The sequence below is a fragment of the Zootoca vivipara genome, chromosome 2 (genome assembly GCF_963506605.1).
Source record: "Zootoca vivipara chromosome 2, rZooViv1.1, whole genome shotgun sequence".
Classification (NCBI taxonomy): Eukaryota; Metazoa; Chordata; class Lepidosauria; order Squamata; family Lacertidae; genus Zootoca; species Zootoca vivipara.
In genome coordinates, this window is record NC_083277.1 from 55118855 (window position 1) to 55138644 (window position 19790).

At 42.5% G+C, this 19790-nt stretch overlaps 1 protein-coding gene across 6 annotated transcripts in view; it reads right to left on the minus strand.

Annotated features, from left to right (window-relative positions):
* Positions 1 to 19790, minus strand: part of SEMA3F (semaphorin 3F) — a 127532-nt gene that overhangs the window by 34464 nt on the left and 73278 nt on the right. For 5 of the 6 annotated variants that reach the window (XM_035105991.2, XM_035105993.2, XM_035105995.2 and 2 more), the window contains exons 3-6: positions 5826 to 5986; positions 4659 to 4721; positions 2422 to 2541; positions 650 to 739 (exon numbers count right to left, since the gene is read on the minus strand). In XM_035105991.2, coding sequence (XP_034961882.1) covers positions 650 to 739; positions 2422 to 2541; positions 4659 to 4721; positions 5826 to 5986 — 434 coding nt within the window. The remainder of the gene's footprint in view (positions 1 to 649; positions 740 to 2421; positions 2542 to 4658; positions 4722 to 5825; positions 5987 to 19790) is intronic. The other variant, XM_035105997.2, reaches the window with a different exon arrangement.

The window sequence follows — 19790 nt, forward strand, 5'->3', positions numbered from 1 at the left end:
GCATCGGCTATGACTTGCAATAATCAGTGGAAGACGCATACATTACATCTGATACACAAGAAAAACACATTTTCTCATCATTTTCTTTTTTTATATGATTTCTCAGCAAACATACTTACAAAAACTGTATGTAATCGTTAATGAAGTCCACACTCCTCACAACAATTAAGCATATACAATAGGCCCACCCCACCCCCAGCTCCCACAGTCATCACAACCTTGATTACCCCAGGCTAATTATTCATGCCACCTCACATCAAGCAAACTTTTGCTTGAAACAGCAAGCAAATTTGTCTCAATTTCAAACAGTCAAAGACATGGTTCTATACTATATGTAGCAAGGTCAAACATCCTGAGAGTGTTCGTTCCTGGCACAAACCTTATGCGAGCCTGGGGAAGAAGGAGTTAGTTCAAGTGAGGAGACGCAAGGAGAGGCGGTACAGGAAGCGCGCTCATTGCTAGATGGGAAGGGGGGTGAATTTAAGGGCCAGTCCTATTCCCATAGGTCTGGCCCCCTTCCCTTGTTAGTTAGTTGTTAGATACATGCCAGTTGAAAATGAAAGTTAGAGTGCCCAGGCTCAGGCATGCTAAGAAAGGAGCCAGTTGTGTCCTTGGGGAAGAGCATGGCAGGGCAGAGCGCGATTCCCACCTTGCGTTCCACTGGAGACGGGTGGAGGGAGGAGTCAACTGCTCTACTTCCCCGTCCTCCCTGCTGGATGGACTGGTTCAGCTCAAAAGCCTGAGGAGAGGAGGAGCAGAGAGTTAGCGCTGGCAGGGTGACCTGCCAGAGAAGCAGGAATGGCAGGGTATGGCCAGAGAATGCAGCATGCAGAAGTCTTTTGTCTCTCTCAAATACATACATACTTCTATGGAGATCAAAATCCCCTCGTCAAATATTTATGACCTGTATTTAGTCTGAATGTGTATCTGCATGTTCGGTTTGACTTTATGTAGAACTATGCATTCACTCCCCAAAACATATTGCCTCTGCTGCTAAAATTAGTGGGATGGGGTTGGGGGGGGGGGGAAGGCAGAAATCAAGACCCTGAAATGAGGTTTAGTTACTCCTGCTAAACAAGAAGAGCATTTACAAAAGTGGTTTTCAATTGGTTTTCCTATTTCCTAGTTGTTGTCAGAAGATAAAATAAATGTGGGAAATATATTCACACCTATGCAAGCAGATTCTCCTTGTATTATTTTAAAGAAGATGCTAACACTAGACATTTTAAGCAGATATAATGTAAGGAACACACGATGTTAGAGGTGTTGTAACAATAAGGCTGATTTCACAGATATTTTGTATGCATCCCCCCAGGCATATTGGATGGCAATGACTATGATAAACAATTCCATTAAAACCAGAGGTTATTTTACTTGCCTGTATTGAAAGATTCAGTAAACAAGTGCAATTATTAGCTAACTGAGAACATGTTAATGACAGCAAAAAAAAAAAATCTGGTTACCAGTAAATAAAAATCAGGTAAGATTCCATAAATTTGGAAATGGTTCAATAAAATATGGCATACTTCCAAGTTAGAGAATCCGTTAAAGTCTGACAAATTTTATGTGACATCGAGGGTCTTGCATGACATAATGATTATCACAAATTAAGGCTACAATTCTATACATTTACTCCTATACTTAGGAGACAGTCTCATTCTGCACAGTAGGGGATTACTAGGATTAGGCTTTATGTATTTAATGTGCTTTAAATAATGCTTAATCATCAAAACTTCCAAGTGGCTTCCATAATATATATATACACAGTATGCTTCTTGTGACCTTGTTACAAATTACTTTATATATGTTCCCAACACCTCATCTCTTCCTACCCTGTTGTTGTTGTTGTTGTTGTTGTTGTTGTTGTTGTTGTTGTTGTTGCTGCTGCTGCTGCTGCTGCTGTTGTTTTTAGGAAACACTATGTTTACGTGTTTTATTTTGATGTTTTCACTGTCCCCATTACCTTTTTCAAAACCTGGAGCTCCATCTCCTTGTCGGAATAAGTGGGGTGTGGGTGTGGGTGGGTAAAGCCCTGTTGTGCACAGTGGAATTCCTTGTGCAGGACTTCTGCTGACGGGTCTGGTTAGGTGAATCCCTAAGAGCCTAACTTACCTTTCAGAATTGTTGGGATGATAAATGAGAGCCACGTAGAGGTGGGGGGGGGATGGGGATTCATGTATGCAGCCTTTGGCTCTCTTTGATGAGAAGTGGGATGTGAATGGGCTGAACAAACATACAAACAAACATAAGACAGTTGAGAAGATTCCACATCTCATTACCCAATACTCCAATCTCAATCCCTTATTGATTGTTGAATGTTGCCAGAGGCTGCTTTCCTAGCATGGCCTAAGAGCAAGCCCATATGCTTCTCCAGGACTGATTTGGCTGCAGTCCCAGCCATATGCTCCTTCAGTACCTCACCTGTGCTTTACGGCCTCGATTGACAAAGGTACAGACAGGATTGTATGCTCCAGTGCCACAAACATACAAGTGGGTTCGATTCCAGGGCTGGATAAGGCGGATGAAGTTCCCACATTCGCCCTGGAAAACAAAGAGAGAGGGCAAGTTAGTCACAGGCTCCTATGAAATTGTATCTACTTTAAGGAGATTAGTCAGTCTATGGTAAATGGAGCAATTCCATCCTCTGTTCAGCATGGCCTAAGCAGTGATTTACACATATTTTGAAGCAATCAGGTAATTGCTTCAGCATTAAATGAAAGCTCCCTGAACACCCATAAGTCACAAAATCAGACCACATTGAATGGTCTGTGGATCAAATGGTCCTCTTCAACAACATTTGTTTCCAGTTAAAATTGAGGCAAGCTAGGTCTGGCGCACTTTGAAAATCCACAAATAAACCTTTTGGATCCACCCCTCCAACACCTTTTCCAGCAATGAGTTTTGGATGCACTTCAGAGACAATTTTCCTGCACTCATTTTAAGTCATGTTCCTGTTGGAAGAGTTTTGAACTAAACCCCCTTCCGGAGCAAACATTCCTTGCTCACATCTTACACTGCAACATCTGTAGCTGAAGCAGATTATAAACGGTGCTGCTCAGAACTCCCAACTCACAGCCAATTTTTCTGAAAACTGAGGAAAGAATAACTGTAAGATTGCAATAATATATCCTGGTGTCAGGGTGGCAAATCCTGGACTCCCAACCAGTTCCTGCTTATTTTCAAAAGCCAGAAAATAGTGCCCTAAATAACCAAAGCATAACCAACTAAGGAGAAGGGGAATCTCTGGCCTTATCTATGCCAGGAAAGAAAATATATTAAGGTCAGCCTTTAGATCCCCACTCAATAAGAGGTACTAAGAACTGATTGGCTAGTGAAGGGTGGACTGAAAATCTAATAGGTAAATGATAGCAGTGAGGCCCAGAGGCAAGAAGAGCAATTCCCAGAATGTATGCAGGCATGTGTTGTCAAGACCTGAGTTCATTTACTGGCTGGATTCTAGACCAGGCATGGAGCTCCATTCAGTGTGTCTGACTGCAGACTATTTCCTTCTCTCATCTCATGTTTCCTCTTTGCCTCAAATCTCCAGTTAGGCAAATCATAACAGTACTGGGCTGGGGCCATGATAACAGAGTTCAGTAGGATGGGAAAAATGCAAGCAAACAGTTTCCTTTACTAAGCCAGCTTAGCTGCTCTAAGACTGAGCCCCAAACAGTAGCAGCAGAGAAATCCCAAGAGGACAGAGTTCAAGGTCAGCTGGCCAAAAGGCTGACTGTGCCTTGTAGGAAACAGCTTGGTAACCCTTTGACCTCTTGCTTCCTCCTACTGAAATTCAGTACACATTACTGCTGATAGACTTAACTGGGGTTGGGCAAGAACCCCAGTTCCTTTAAAGTACTGCTGACAAGGCAATCTTCACTTTCATGTGCCATACACCAATATTCCATAACCCCCTAGCAGTGTTAGCAGCCCTTGTCCTTAGAAAGATTGCACAAGGCACAAGAGTTGGCTAACTTGGACATGATTATATCCTCTTGTAACAGAGGTTGGGAAGTCAAAGTTTACAGCTGCACTCTCAATTCCAGTGCTAAGCAGAACCCTGCAACCAAAATATGACTTCATCACCAACCACTGCACTTTAGCTTCCAGAAACCAGCAAAGTTTTACAATGGTGATGTCATTTTCTTCAAAATCTTTCTATTTAATTCTGTCTTTGCTATATTAGCTTTTCTAACTACTGTAGAAGTAGAGCACTGTCACTTCATCACATACTAAAACTTGTGTTGTATTTTAGGGTTTCAGAAACACACACACAGACACAAATGTTTCTGCTCAAATGCTGGAAATCTTTGTATAGCTACTCAAGGAATTATGATCATGGCTTTAGCTTGTGTAGCACAAGGAACCAGGGTTATTGTGACTCAGTTACCTGAAAAGATAGGAATAAACAAGAAGTGAAGAGGGCAGTCATAGGCAATAGGGCATCATCATTTGCTCATATTGCTCATAGCATGGTATCCCTGAGGTGGTGTGAGCAATACAAATTGCCACTGCTTGGTGGCTTTCAGTCTTAAAGATCTTGGAGGAAGGAAGCTTCAGAAGGACAGCTTTCATCATCCTACCACGTTACTAGCATTCCTTCGCATCCACTCTTTTCCCACATCCTCTATAAACCTGAAGACCACACCAGAAGTACTTACATTACTGTTCTTCCCTGAAAGAACGCACTCTTCTATCCTTTGTTGAGATGCAGGCCAGTGGATCTGCCAAAACAATACAAAACCTTCAGCCTTTTAATTATAATTCTCCACAGAATCATGCTAAGAGAAATATAAAAAAGGGATGGATGTATCTATCCCACTCCTAAATCTAATCCCAAACCATCAAGTTTTCTGGGAAGGCGGATTTTAATTTAAAGCACTGGTCACTAAGGACCTTTCAAAATTATCAATTTGTATGGCATCAAGCGTTCACTTGTTAGGTTCAGGTGTGTTTTCTAAAGGTAACACTTTGGGTGAAGGGAATATCACATTTCCCACAACATTTGTGGGAAACTAATTCACCCACCCTTTGATGTGACAAAAATACATCAATTTTGTTACAAGATGCTGTGTGGAAGTGTCACAGACACCTAGTGGATTGTTGCTTTGTAGCAACAACAGTGATAGTGACTCCTTCAGCACCTTCATCATCTTGTTACTTTTAAAAAGATTAATTTTAATCTTTTAAAAAAATAAACTTTATAAAAATGCTCTTTAGAAATTAAGCACTCACTCTCAGGAATGTTCATGTAGCCCTGCAACCCACTGCTCATGCTGACAATGTCTCTGCATTTTATTAATTTGTTAATTTATTAATTTATTGCTAAAGAGAAGTTATTTGAAGAGTGTTGTGTGCTTTTCCCTCTCTAGGACTGAGTTGTATTTCTCCCATGAGATGAAAACAGAAGTGGCCATGATTCTCCCCAACAAGGCTATCCCACTGCAGCATGGCTACTTCCACCCAACAATTACATGTAGACTCTGCATATCACACTTTTGCCTTTCCGCTGTGCCTTGCATAAATAGTGTTGCATAGCATGGTGTTATAAGTTGCTTGGAGGCCTTTGGGTAGCAAGCAACTAAAATGTCTAATGAAGAATATTTATTCTGTAAAACTAACAGTTCTGTAAGAACTTTAAAGTATTTTGTGAGACCAAAATATAGTCAGGGTACACTTTGACTAATCACCTGGATCAGCCCTAAAAAGAAATAGCAAGAGCATTTAATGTCTTCCATGAGAATCAGTTGGTCATTTTGCAGCCCCTCCACCCCACAAAGCCTCCCAGATGTTCCTTGTCCTGGTAAAAAAATGAAAAATACCCTTACAATCAGGGGCTCCCGGTTGATATCGTGAAGATCCAGGGAGAGGATGTAGTCTTTGCTCCCCACATACATGCGGTCATGATCTTCATCTTTCAGCAGAATACGATAATCAGTTGAGTTGAGCAGGAAATTGAAGAAATGGGCAGTGCTGGTGGCTTTGAGCTCTGGTTGGGGAAAAAACACCAGGAAAGAGTTATGTTAGACGGCTCATCCTGTGATTTTTGATGCAACATATACATCTCTATGTACATGCATGATTTGGAACTAACCACCAAGTTCCCCAAACACTGGGGCACATTTAGCTCTTAGATGCAATTAAATACTTGCATGCAATCCATATCAATAAATTACACACCCAGCAACCATCCTATTGCTTAATACAGTTTGGTTCATCAGACTACATCAGCTCAATCCTATGCATTTAGATGTGGCTGAACCCATTGAAAACCAATGAGTTTGGGTGCACTCATCTTGGAATATAGGATCCATTTCTGAGGCCTGTAGTATATCAGTCTAACATTGATTGTGCCACAGAATTAGCAAATATCTGAATATAATCTGGAAGCTGCAACCACAACGCATAACAAGAACCCATCAAGCAGGAAATATGCATGTACTTAATTACTGAAGCTCTGGGCCTCAGTAAGATTCTACAAAGCTGTGAATTGCAACTCCAGGAGCCCAGCTCTTCAATGTTAGCCATTTTTACTCTCAGAGTCTGACATTCTCATGTGTGAACTGTTGTGTACACATCACTCTGTCTTTGGGCACCAATTATTTCAGCCAGTGTTTTTTTCCTTAAAAAAATGTTTAGGGGTACTCTCATTTTCCTACTCATATTGAAATACTGACCCTCAATGAGGCCAAACTTAGATTCACAAAATGTTTAGGGGTATGCGAACCCCTGCATCCGTCCCCCCCAGAAAAAAGCAATGATTTCAGATGCCAAAAGAACTGAAAAAGATTCTTGGCAGGTAGAAGGAAACTGTGTGATACCGCCCCCCCCCCCGGACAGGTTAACAAATGGCAATGACTAACATACAAGACTTCAATCTTGAGTCCACTTTCCTCACAGTTTTGCTCACTGAATGTTTCTCACCTGACAACTAGACTGTAAAGTACAGTGGCACCTCTAATTACGAACTTAATTCATTCCAGAGGTCTGCTCTTAACCTGAAACTGTTCTTAAATTAGAGGCGTGCTTTTGCTAATGGGGCCTCTTGCTGCCGCTGTGCTGCCAGCACACAATTTCCATTCTCATCCTGGGGCAAAGTTCTCAACTCAAGGTAACTCTTCCACATTAGCGGAGTTTGTAACCTGAAGCATTTGTAACCTGAGGCATTTGTAACTCGAGGTACCACTGTAGAAGGGTTTAGGAAAAGGCCTAGTCTATTCAAGTCACAATCTTAGGCAACGTAATAGACGTTTTGTTCCAGCCAATACAGGCTAGCCTTGGGCAATTTTGCTCATAAACTGTGAAAGGGGAATTTTGTTTCACAGCAAGTGAGTTTACAGGTAAGAAGGCAGGATGGTGGTGAACCTTAACAGGGGCTCTAGTGCTCTACTCCCTCTTTTGTTCTGCATCCAAGGGTGCCATCTAGGCTGCAGTACAGTGGTACCTCAGGTTACAACCGCTTCAGGTTACAACCGCTTCAGGTTACAAACTCTGCTAACCCATAAATAGTCCCTCAGGTTAAGAACTTTGCTCCAGGATGAGAATAGAAATCGTGCCCCCGGCAGTGTGACGGCAGCAGGAGGCCCCATTAACTAAAGTGGTGCTTCAGGTTAAGAACAGCTTCAGGTTAAGAACAGACCTCCAGAACGAATTAAGTTCTTAACCAGAGGTACCACTGTACTAGCCTGTCTGAGCATTGTCAACTGGTCCTAAGGGCTAGTCCTGATCCATAAAACCCATAAATCCCTGAGCTCAAGAGGCTGCTCCTTAGTCTGAGCAACTTTCTGGCTGGGATCTGAAATTCTGCCTTTCCTTGGTTAAGCATCTGCCTTCAGCCTCTCTGATACTATCTAACCTGCTCTGGAACTCAACCCTTGCCTGTTCTGGACTAATAGCCATCTTCCATCCCAATAGCCTAGTGCTTGAGCCCAAAATCTTGGAAATGCAACAGTCTAATAAACCTTTTGGTGAACAGAGATGGGAACCTGTAGCCAAGCAATCTTTAACCTACGTAACAGTAACTCCAACTTGACTACACCAAACAGTAAGCTTTCCTACTGATCAGGAAACTGGGCAGGGATTTGGGAATAATGGGTTCTGTTCTGATGTTTTGGGTACAGTATTACTTTCCTTCTCCATATCTATTTCTGTCTGAGATAATTTAGGGGAAAAGTAGTCTCTCTAAATCACACTGATCATTTATATAGAAGTACAGCAATGTTATTAACAACTGTCATTGCCCCATGCCTTGTTTGTTTTTCTGTTAATGTATTTACAAAACATTTGTTTTGAAACTATTATGTTTTTTTAATTAAAAAAATAAAGTAGTATCTCTGTTCATGCACAGAACCCACAAGATATTCACAAATAAGCAATCTTGAGTAATACTGCACCTATATCTTAAATCTGCAGTGTCCAAGAATTAGCCAGTCGACACCTGACCTGCATATGGCACTGATCTCACACCTTCACTTTCAGCTGACATTCCGCCATGCGGGGGGGGGGGGTCTCTTTCAACCAAAGCCAAAGTTCAGATGCAAGCAGATTGATCATTAACAACAATTGTTACAGTATAACTGCACTGAGTTCCAACTGATGGGTGTAAGGGCAGACTGATCAACACAGTATGGGGATAAACAAATTAATTCCATCTGAAAAGGCCCTTTCCTGAAATAAATAAACCAAAAAGTTGGCCTCCCTCCCAGCAAAGAAGAGAAGTGGGAGCAGCTTCACATGTGACTTGAATATTTTATCTAGCATATACATGCAACTCCTCTGTTCAACGGGTCATTATAATTTTCCTGTTTTCTTTGATATCACATATTTTTACTACTACTAATAATAATAAAGAATTAACTACATTATTTGTGGTAACAATTTTTCTAAGCCACTAGTGCATCAATGATATTGCAAGGCCTAGGTTCCACCAAATCCTTAGACCCAGGTCCAACACATTACACACTAGACCACATGCCCTTTTGCCTGTGCAGGAGTGATGCCGCTAGAGTGGCCACTTGCATGTTGCCAAAAAAGAGGAAATGCTTTATTTAAAAAGAGGGCAGAAAGGACACAGATTTGCAGGGGGAAATGTGTATGCTAATTTATATTTATCTATACAATTTTACAAACAACTACTCTAAGTTAATTTTATTCTCCCACACAAAGAGACCTCTCTGAAACGATAGTCTAAGAAGGTCCTGCTACCACTTTCACAGCTGTACTTTGCTCCCTTGGGAGAATGCACCGCCACTCACCCACTTTTCTATACAGTTGTGGATGTTGCTGTTCTATACCCACCACATTGCTTTCTCCGCAAGATTTTGTCATTTTTGAACAAAAGAAATGCTGGGATCTCCCAGTAGAAACAGGAGGGAGTTAAGTTACATGTTGCAAACCAAAGCTAATTGTCTGCACAAAGGTACTGCACTCCAACAGATTTCGCATGAGGACTGGCTCATTCATAAATCAAGTGACCAAATGTAATGGGAGAGGACTGCCACTGGAGACTGGACTTGCAGTGAATGGAAACCATCTGCTGCAGAAAAAGTGGGTAGTATGTATCTAGGGACACGGGTGGTGCTGTGGGTTAAACCACTGAGCCTAGGGCTTGCCAATTAGAAGGTTGGCGGTTCGAATCCCCATGACGGGGTGAGCTCTCGTTGCTCGGTCCCAGCTCCTGCCAACCTAGTAGTTCGAAAGTACATCAAAGTGCAAGTAGATAAATAGGTACTGCTCCGGCGGGAAGGTAAACGGTGTTTCCATGCGCTGCTCTGGTTCGCCAGAAGCAGCTTAGTCATTTTGGCCACATGACCCGGAAGTTGTACGCCGGCTCCCTCAGCCAGTAAAGCAAGATGAGCGCCGCAACCCCAGAGTTGTCCGCGACTGGACCTAATGGTCAGGGGATCTTTACCTTTACCTTTTACTCTAAATTAAACAGACTGTGGTCTTTGTGCCTGCTCAGTAGGCTATCCAGTAGGCTGGGGAACTTCAAGGCTCCTTATAATTTTTTACCTTAAAACTGGACTTGGACCACATACAGAATACATGTCCACCATCCTAGCATTTTTGGTAGAGCTGGAATCATTTCTTGTCACTGTGAATTTCACAGGCAGGGAATCTATACTTATAGGAGAGCTCTTCACATTAAATATAACAAGGGCTTGAACTGTTGCTTACTCAGACCTCTGTTTCCCCTTCCTCTTTGAGGGTAAGGGAATACATTATCATTATCATCATCATCATCATCATCATCCTTATCCTCATGTTCAAGTTGCAGCCTTCCTTGCTCACCACTACAGAAAGCTTGAACTATTAAAAAGGATAAAAGGATATCAAAACAAACTCTAGGCCAGCTATTGGTATTATCAGCAGCAGCAGCAAGAATCTTTTGCTTGGTTTTTGAAACTGCTTACTCATCTACAGCAGCAAGGATTACTTGGAAACCCATAGTGTTTCCTGGCAATCATTACGTGATTTAATTTAACAATAGTTTATTAGGAAAATTTCCTAATCCTGTTAATCCCAAAACAGCTCAGCTGCTTAGGCTGCAGATGCCAGGCCTCTCTCTGACATCAGAGCAGCTAAGTAATGTCTGCCAACAGAACATGACTCTTTAGCCTACAAAGCTACCCTGTGGCATCAGAACAGATCAGCCAGTAACATAAAGAGAAGGAGCAAGCAGGAAGCCGTGAGACTGAAAAGACACTACAAGAGTAAAAAGCAGGGCCGGCTCATCATAGACCCCCGGTGGCGCAGGGCACCTGCCCACCGCGCTGGGAAACGGGGCGGGAGCGCGCCAGAGAGATCGCGCTGTGTCTGCCCGCCCACCCGTCGCGCTGCAGCGCCGCGCCCACCGCATTGGGAAACGGGGCGGAAGGGCGCCGGAGAGATCCGGCGCACCATGGCGACAGGGGCGCTTAAGACGGCACTGGTAAAAAGATCAGAGGACAAAGAAGGAAGTGTAGGACTGCAGGGGGAAATTCCAAAGAGTCTCAAAGGTGCACTTTGTAGGTTTCATCACTGTGAGACTTCATGCACATGGTTATTATGACCTGTTCTGTACAAAACAGATTTGGACAACAATAACAATCTGTTTATTGGAAGGATTTATTCATGTATATTACCAGTATCTCCAGTAAGATTTATTTTGGGATATATTGAAGATGTGGGTTTCCATAGTAAAATTCAGCCATTGCCAAAAGAAACGCTTCATCCTCCATCCAAACAAGGAACAGGCATTGTCACAGTTCACAAATGCATGTCAACCAGGCAAAAGCACCCAAGGAAGAGTGGGGAGAGAGAGGCCTGGGTCAGAGTGAGTCCTGAAGTACAGATAAAGAGGCCTGGAGAGAGACACTTGGCTCTCCAAACCTGCTATATATAGTGAAATAAACCACAATGGGATAAACAGGGAGGATAGCAAACAGGCAACAAAAAACAGCTGTAATAAACCAATCAGAAAAGTTGTCATTATTAAAGTAACTTATCACTAAAGTAGACAGGAAATAAAAATCCTTCCCAGAGAGTATATTTTCCACCAATCTGCAGAAAGATTCAAAAAATGTACTTACAAATATGTCCTTTGGCCAGACGTTCCAAAATCTGATGCCACTACTTAAAATTCCTTGCTCTGGACTTATGCAAATACTTCCCATAGTGAGAGGAAAGAGAGCAGTTGCCAAGTTGAATGGCTCTTTTGGGAGAGGCATCTTGAGTCCATGCAAACTTAAGTCATTATAAATTTGTTGGACTTTAAGGTGGTACAAGAGTTTCCGTTCTTTCTTCTCTAATAGACTAACATAGCTATTTCTCTGGAAATTGCTCTATAAAGTATCTTCAGGTGGCAGGAGAAAAGCCAGAAAAGGGGGGACATAACTATTATTGTTATTACCTAAGGGCCAGCTGTCAGAAAAGTAAGCAGCAAGGCCCATTTATCCTCTCAATCATCTAAGTAAACAGCACTTTTTAAGCCATGCCCTGGATGCACTGAAAACTTGCAGGGTCCTGCCAGACACCACTGGTCTTCAACCCAAGCCTCCCCAAAACTACTCATCTCTACCCCAGGCCAGGAGCTCTATTCCTATGTCCTGTCCAGGCACCAGAAAATTTCATTTTTAAAACCTGAAGACTATCTAGATTCTAGGCTTAGAAGAGAGACCAGAAGAACCCCATTACAAGTGACAGGGGAAATAAGGTACAAAGTACATAAAAAACTAAGAGGGGGAAACTGACAGCAGACTTGACACAAACCTCCAGATATCCAGGCTGGCCCTGGGAAGGGAGTCTGCTTTGGATCACCAAAGAGTGTGACTGAGGACAGAACTACATATTACACTTACATGTGTACAGTAAATGCCCAACAGCTGTTTTTTCTAAGGTGATTTTTGAAGAGATGCTTAACTTTTTCCCACCTGCTGCTTTTTCACTCCAAAAAGTTATTCCTCCAAATGGGTCTTTCTTTGTGAACATAAACATGTGTGTGTGTGTGTGTGTGTGTGTGTGTGTGTGTGTGTGTTTAACTCTATTCTCAAGTTCCTGACAGAAGGAACTCTTTCCTCCCTGCCTCTGGCCTCAAAAGAATAGCAGAGGTGTGTGGCTCTAAGCCAATCTGTAGAACTAATCAAAAGTGATACCTTCTGTGCTGGGTGATTCCAGAGAAACTGGCAAAGCTGCTTAAGAAGAGGTCTGGCTCCAGTTGTAACAAAAAAAGGACTTTGTGAGAAGTTAGGCAGCTACTGGGGGAATAGTTATGCAGCTGCTCTGTGCAGGGAGAAGAATATACTAACAATTAACCATCACTTACACAATTTAAATTACTGTATTGTGTCTACAGTATTTAATACAAGGCAGGTATTCAAAAGTGGCTGCAACTGTTTGGTGCATGTCCCTAAAAATGTGTATGTTCCAGAATCTGCCATGCACAATCACAGGGTTGTCTCCAACTACGTTATACTCAGAGAAGACCCACTGAAATCAAGAGTTTTAAATTAGTCATTTCCATTAATTGCAAAGGTTCTACTCGGAGTAGGACTCTCATTGGCTACTACCCACATTTTTAATTTGTTAAAATGGCTGACAAAGAAGGTTAATTCTTCATATGCAAGGGCAGATTAACTCATTGTGTATTTAAGGACGTGCTTGGCTGTCTTTGTAGAGGTTCTGGAATGTGTCTCTATCAGCATCACATGCTGCAGGTACACAGCTGAACTAAATTCAAATGAACTAAATAAAATAAATATTTAACAAATCTACAGACAAGATTATGGCACATACTGGCTGAAGTCCCCTTCATTGCTACCTCATGCATGCATAAGGCCAAACAATTCATAAAGTCTCATCTGCTAAAGAAAACAATACTCTTAGCTTTGGGGGGATGGGGAGGTGAATCAGGGCAGGATGCTTGTGTTTGGAAACACGGAGCTGAAGTTAGCCTCATACATTATTAATGAGTCCACAAAGCAGCAGCGGCTAAAGGGGAATTATGGGGCACCATTTTATTTGCACTTTCAAAAAAGCCTTTGACAGAATCCCTCATAAGAGGCTGTGAAAAGAAGCTTAGTTGCCATGAGAGGGAACGAAGATTTGGTCATGGACCAGAGGTTGGCTATGGAAAGGGGAACAAAAAGCCGGATTAGCCCTGTGGCTTTCAGCAATGCATTGTTTCCAAAATGGCCTTGAATTCTGTGAACAGGTTCATTCACCAAATAAACTTCAGCATTTGTTGGCTTAACTAGTTTGCTTCTTCCTGGTGTCACCATCACCTCTGGAGCTGTATGATATCGTTTTTGCTGCTTGACTGAACTGCAAACTTTTTAAAGGCATGAGATATACATTGCAAAGAGTACCAATTATCCCATCAGTTCTAACCATTATTGTATCAATGCCACCCCTTCTTTGTTGCACATTGACTAGCAGAATCGCCAAAAGAGGGAAACCATCTTCACAGCACAGAATTTCCTACCTTCACTGCAACCAGCCACTAGCTGGAGACACAATTCCATGCTAAGCTATTTATAATTTCTCTTTCCCTTGCCTCTATCCTCCATAGCGGGAGGTTGCTGGAAACTTAGACTAGTGAAACAAGCTCAAGTTGTCAGGTGTATCTAAGGAATGCTCTTACTTTCCCTGCACCTGAGACTCTCCCAATGTTACATTTCCCTATTTGTGTTTTTAAATCCCCAAAGACATCAGAAGGATAAGATCTGATTATCAGAGTAGTGTCTTGCAAAGGTCCCAGAAACTTCTCTGAATTTCATGTGGCCTGATTCGTGATTCACCTTTGCAGCATTACAAGGATGCCTGATTTTCATACTGTAAACAGGGAAATGGAACACTGATATGCTTATTTGGACTGGGAGAGGTCTGTCTATATCAGGCATCCCCAAACTGTGGCCCGCCAGATGTTTTGGCCTACAACTCCCATGATCCCTAGCTAACAGGACCAGTGGTCAGGGGTGATGGGAATTGTAGTCCAAAACATCTGGAGGGCCGAAGTTTGGGGGTGCCTGGTCTATATAGTCAGTGAACAAACTATGAAGAGCTCTGGGTTCATGACAGGGCATTGCTGTGTTTCCCCTGGGACTAGAGACATGGATGGTAAAAGCCTTGGATATCATGAGCCTCATGGAGACTTTTTGGCAAGGTTGGTCCAAGAAGAGGGAGGATTGGGAATAGTGTGTGGAGCCTGATGCTGAGAAGGGGCCAAGCAGTCTTGAGAGTGTTGATCTGGATCCTTGGGAGGAGCTCAGTGGTTTGTCAAGAGAAAGCACCACCCTAGAGCCATCTGACCTTGTCTCCACCCCACCTTTGACTAGTGAAACACTTCCAGCTCCAGGGGAGGCACCTGAGCCTAGGTTGGTCAGTGAACCAGCTGCACCAACCCTGACAACATCCTCTAAGGGTTCACTGTCGGCTGGGCCGCTATAAGCAAACCCAGCTGACTTGCTGTAGTGCCCATTTGTTTGCCCATCCATCCGAATGATTGTGCCCACCCTGCTCTTCAAAAGGAGAGCCAAGAGTGTGTGTCAAGTGTTCAGACAACACCTCAGCTTGCACCTAGTTACATATCTTCAAGACCTGTGCACCTATAACCTGATCTATGTTTAGACCGTGTAGTGAATTTTGGAATAAAGCCTTTGATAATAATTGAGCTGAGGGTCCAAGTACTGCATCTACAAATGGGAGCCAGGAGACTGGGAGGAACTTACTTGCAACTCAGTGGTTAGCTGGGTTAGAATGCTCAAGATTAGAAAACATGAGAAAGAGTACAAACAGACACTCACTCGTGCCAAAAGGAGTAAGGGGGAAGCAGAGCTGACCTGGTGTACCACAAGGGCACTTAACACATACCACCTATTGTATCTGATTAGGCACAAAATGGCTTTTCTAACGTATTCAAGATCATAGACTTGTTGTTTGCAGAACAGCACTGAAGAAAATTCCCAAATGGTATTACCTAGGCAGAGACATACCATTTTTGGCAAAGCTGTGCAGGAAATTGTGCACTTGTCCTATCTCTTTAACAGTGCTGGGCTCCAGAGCTGGTGAATATGTGATCTCCTTGGAATGTGCCCAAGCTGCTCACACCTCTCTCTCTCCTCCTTATTACCTGTCCCCTGCTTGGATCCTTGCCTGCTGTTGTCCTTGGCTCCAGGCCATTTAATAAAGACTCCTAGAATAAGGTTCATGCTGAGAGCTATCAGAAGGAAAGTATCCAAAAGAACACTCTCCACACATAACCCCTGCAAGGCTCTCGTGCCTCTCTGGCACTGTGAGCCAGCTGTGTGTGCCTCACATAATTTAACAACATGTTTGACATGGGGATACAGCAAATGACATTGGCGTGTGCAAGGAGTATTGCCACACAGTTTAACCTGTTATTAATTTAGAGGAGGAGGTTGACACCCTAGCTGCCAAGTGCTGTAAATCTGAACTCTTATAAGTAGGGACACATAGTTGGTGGTGCTGGTGCACGTATGTGTTTTGGTGTGCACATGTGCAAATCACAAGGATATAGTCCCTCTGTTTCTGAGCCTCCAGTGCACAGATGACAAATTCCCAGGGCTGTTGCATCCTGCTATAATTTGAACCTTCTGGTGTTAGATATTTATATTGAAAGGTGGCACATAACTTCTTTAAACAAATAAATTATACCAACAGTTTTTGGGACAATACACAGTTCTTAAAACACATCTACTCCACCAATCTCAAAGGGTACGGACTTCACCACATTACTGCTTCCTTCTACAGTAGTTAACTCTGCTTTTGAGACCGGATGGAAGAACAGAACAAATCAGGTGGTATAGTGAACCACACCAGTGTGTTATTTTTTAGTGTGACGCTCTTCAAGTGTGATGTACCCATCCAAAAGCTAAGATATCTAAGAATTAAGTGCCCTTCTCTTACATTATAAGAAACAGCTCATTGGGTCTAGCCAAATACAGTTGGATGCTTGGAACATAATATTCTAAGTGGTTCCTTCACCTTCAAGAAAATAATTGTTGTTTAGTTGTTTAATCGTGTCCGACTCTTTGTGACCCCATGGACCAGAGCACGCCAGGCACTCCTGTCTTCCACTGCCTCCCGCAGTTTGGTCAGACTCATGTTGGATGATAATACTTATAGTTATTACAGTTTATGATTTCTTGTCCTGCAACAGCATCCAAAATTTTCTACTTGAGTAGGGTAGTCATATATCCTACTTTACAGAGGATACTCTTTCAGAATACATTTATTTCAGGATTGGGGAACCAGTGTCCCTCCTGATGTTGTTGGACTTCAGTTCACTATGATGGGATGCATTGCATTTCTATTTAAATTAGAGTGGTCGTTTCTAGATTTGCACCTATACATATGAATCAGCATGTGCAATTGTTATGCAAATCTGTGTCTCATTTTCTGGTGATATACACAAGTGGCCATCCTACACCTGAGGTAGATGCCCCAATCTTGCATCATGGAAAGGGACTAGACTCATGAAGTTTCAAGGGCCTCGAATTAGTCTACAATGAACGGAGTTGTATTGAAATTAGTATTTTAAAGTTTTGGGCACAAGCACAACTGCATAGTGCGTGTGAAGACGCAATCACAGAAAGAAACATTTTTTGTTTAGAGGCCCTGAGACTGCATGCTCAGTGCTTCTGCTATTGCATTTGTCTTCTTGAAAAAATGAACAATGCAGATGTCATTCCTCAGGAATCCCCATAAGCTATGTGACATTAGTTGCTTCACTGCTTGAAATGGCAGCTAGCCAACTCTATCAATCCACTCCTGCCGTCTGTCAGCTCTTACCTTACAAGTATGTATCTTCCATTCTGTTACTTGCATTTCTCCCATCTCAAATCTGATTGGGAAAATTCAGGGGTTTGGGGGAGGGAGGGAATTGCTTTCAGCCCCTCTACAACATTATCAGTAATAGTAAGAGTTATGGATGCAGTTAGAGGTAAAGGATTGATTGGGGGGGGGGTAGTAAAGAAATCAATGGCAACACTATTGCCTAAAAAATAACCAGAACTGACAGGGTTTTCTTTTAAAGAAAGCATCTAATTCAAATTCTGAATGAAAATTTAGATAATTATGGTTATTCAACAACAAAAATATAAGTTCAGGAGTTTTGCCAATTTTGTGCAAAATTTTATTTCAAGTCTGAACACCTTTCCTATACTTGCAGGAAGTTCCTAGAGACCACATGGTTCCCCTCATATCAGTATATCTGTAACAAGCTATAGCAGTCTCTAATCACAGCCTCTTAAGAGACAGGCAAGTGCCCTCAATACAGCCTCTCTGAATGCTTGAAAGCTCAGCCAGGAAAGGAAGAGGCAGAAAAAGGAGTGAAAACACAGAGGCTAGGATGAGAAGGACCATGTTGCCACTTGGACAGTGTGGAATGGTAGCAATACTTTTCATTTTGCAGACCCATTTGGGAGCCAAGGCTAGTAAAAAAAAGGCTGCTTGTGATAACTTGAGGCCCCCATCTTAACCAGATTCTGGGCGCTTTATAGAATATAAAGGGGGCAACCCTCCCCCTTCCCCAAGTTATTTTTAGCTCCTCTGCTGGGGAAGTATTTGAAAGAGTTTAATGAGGGTCATGAATATTCAATCACTAAATGAGGCACACAGATGGCAGCCAGGAGTGCTACAGATGCCTTGGGTGCAAGCCAAGGTTTCATTATCACCCTCAGTGTCACCAGAAATATAACAGGCTTTACTCTGTCTAGTTATACTCTCCATCTACTCATGTTCTTACACACCCTGCACTATCTTACCCCTCTTTCACCTGCCAGGCTCACTGAGGTCCCTCTCTTTTTTTTCCTGAAGCAAAAATCCAACAGGATTAGGGGTGGCTGCTGAATTAGGGGTGACATCAGATTAAAGACAGCTAATGTAGGGCAGTGGGTAGACTGTTCAACCTGGACTGATATTGAAGATCACTAGATGGCCCTGAGCAAATCACTGCTTCTTTCAATGATAAAAGAGTATAACCCTAGCTATACTGGTATGTTGCTGTGAGCTCCATCATTCATGTAGTTCCTTCTATCCCCCAGAGGTACATTATTCATCTACAAGGGAGATGGCTCTCTTAATAATGGCACCCTGGTTGTGTGGGGGTGGGGAGGGATGAGGGGTTGCCTGGCACCAACTATGCAATAGTTTCAGTGCCAAGCAAAAAACATTTCTGTTTATCCAGGCATTTTAATCTGTGCAGATCTTACTCTATTTTTAAGGATTTTAAATGTTATTTTGTAACTACCATTCCAAATATGATGAACGGCATTAATACATGTTTTAATAAATACAGAAATAAAATCTGACCAGATACAAACATGACAATAATATTTTATATTATGAAGGCAGGCCACATCCTCTTGTGGGGATACAGAGTGCACAGTTGGGTTAACAGCTGGCACACATTTCATGTGTCGGCAATACTCAAAGCTACCTAATCATTCTCTTCTGAGAAAAACAGGGCTCTCAACAGCTGGCATGGTATTCTTATTCAATCTGGTGGAGGGCATACACTGGTTGATTTGACCACCTACCATCACCAGCCACACAGACTTTGCCTCCAAAATACTGGACTGGGTTGAGACACACTCTTCTTTGAAAGTCTAACTCCCATCTGCAGACATTTTTTTTTGCAGGGGGGGGGGGAAAGCCCAGTGGAATGTGCCTATTTTGATTTCTCTGCTGAGTCGCTACAATCTCAGCTATGCCAGTTATTGCTGAAATAACAGGCCTTTCAAGGTTATTCAAGTGCTTCCAGCAAAGAAGGGGGGGGGAATCTCCAGAATATGCCCTAAGAGACTTTTGCTGTGCAGAATTCTTTCCATCTCCAGTTCCTGACCTTCCTGACGGAGGATATTAGAGGGAGTGGCAGGTAGGACAGCAATATAGCTGGCTGTTCCTGCATCACTGTTTCCGTTCACTGCAGGGAACCAGGCAGGAGATCTATATAACTCCCAGGAAACTTCTTCATAATACCCTTCCCACAAAAGGGGATATTTGTGCTGCAAGAGAACCATGTAAATGACATCTTTAAAAGACATACTGAGTAAGAAAAAGTTTTCCCAACATCATTTGGTAGGGGCCCAGGAAAGGACAGCCTGCTTTTAATCAACAGAACTTTTGCAAGGATCAATCACATCACATATCACAAGAATGTAGTCCATGAAGGCTTCTACAAAATAGCAACTCAGTTCTTGAGAATGGGATTCAGCTGAGACCAAGACACTCAAGCTACATACGATATTAACTACATGCAGCTTGCCACCCCAAACTCCAGTTTTTTGTTGTGT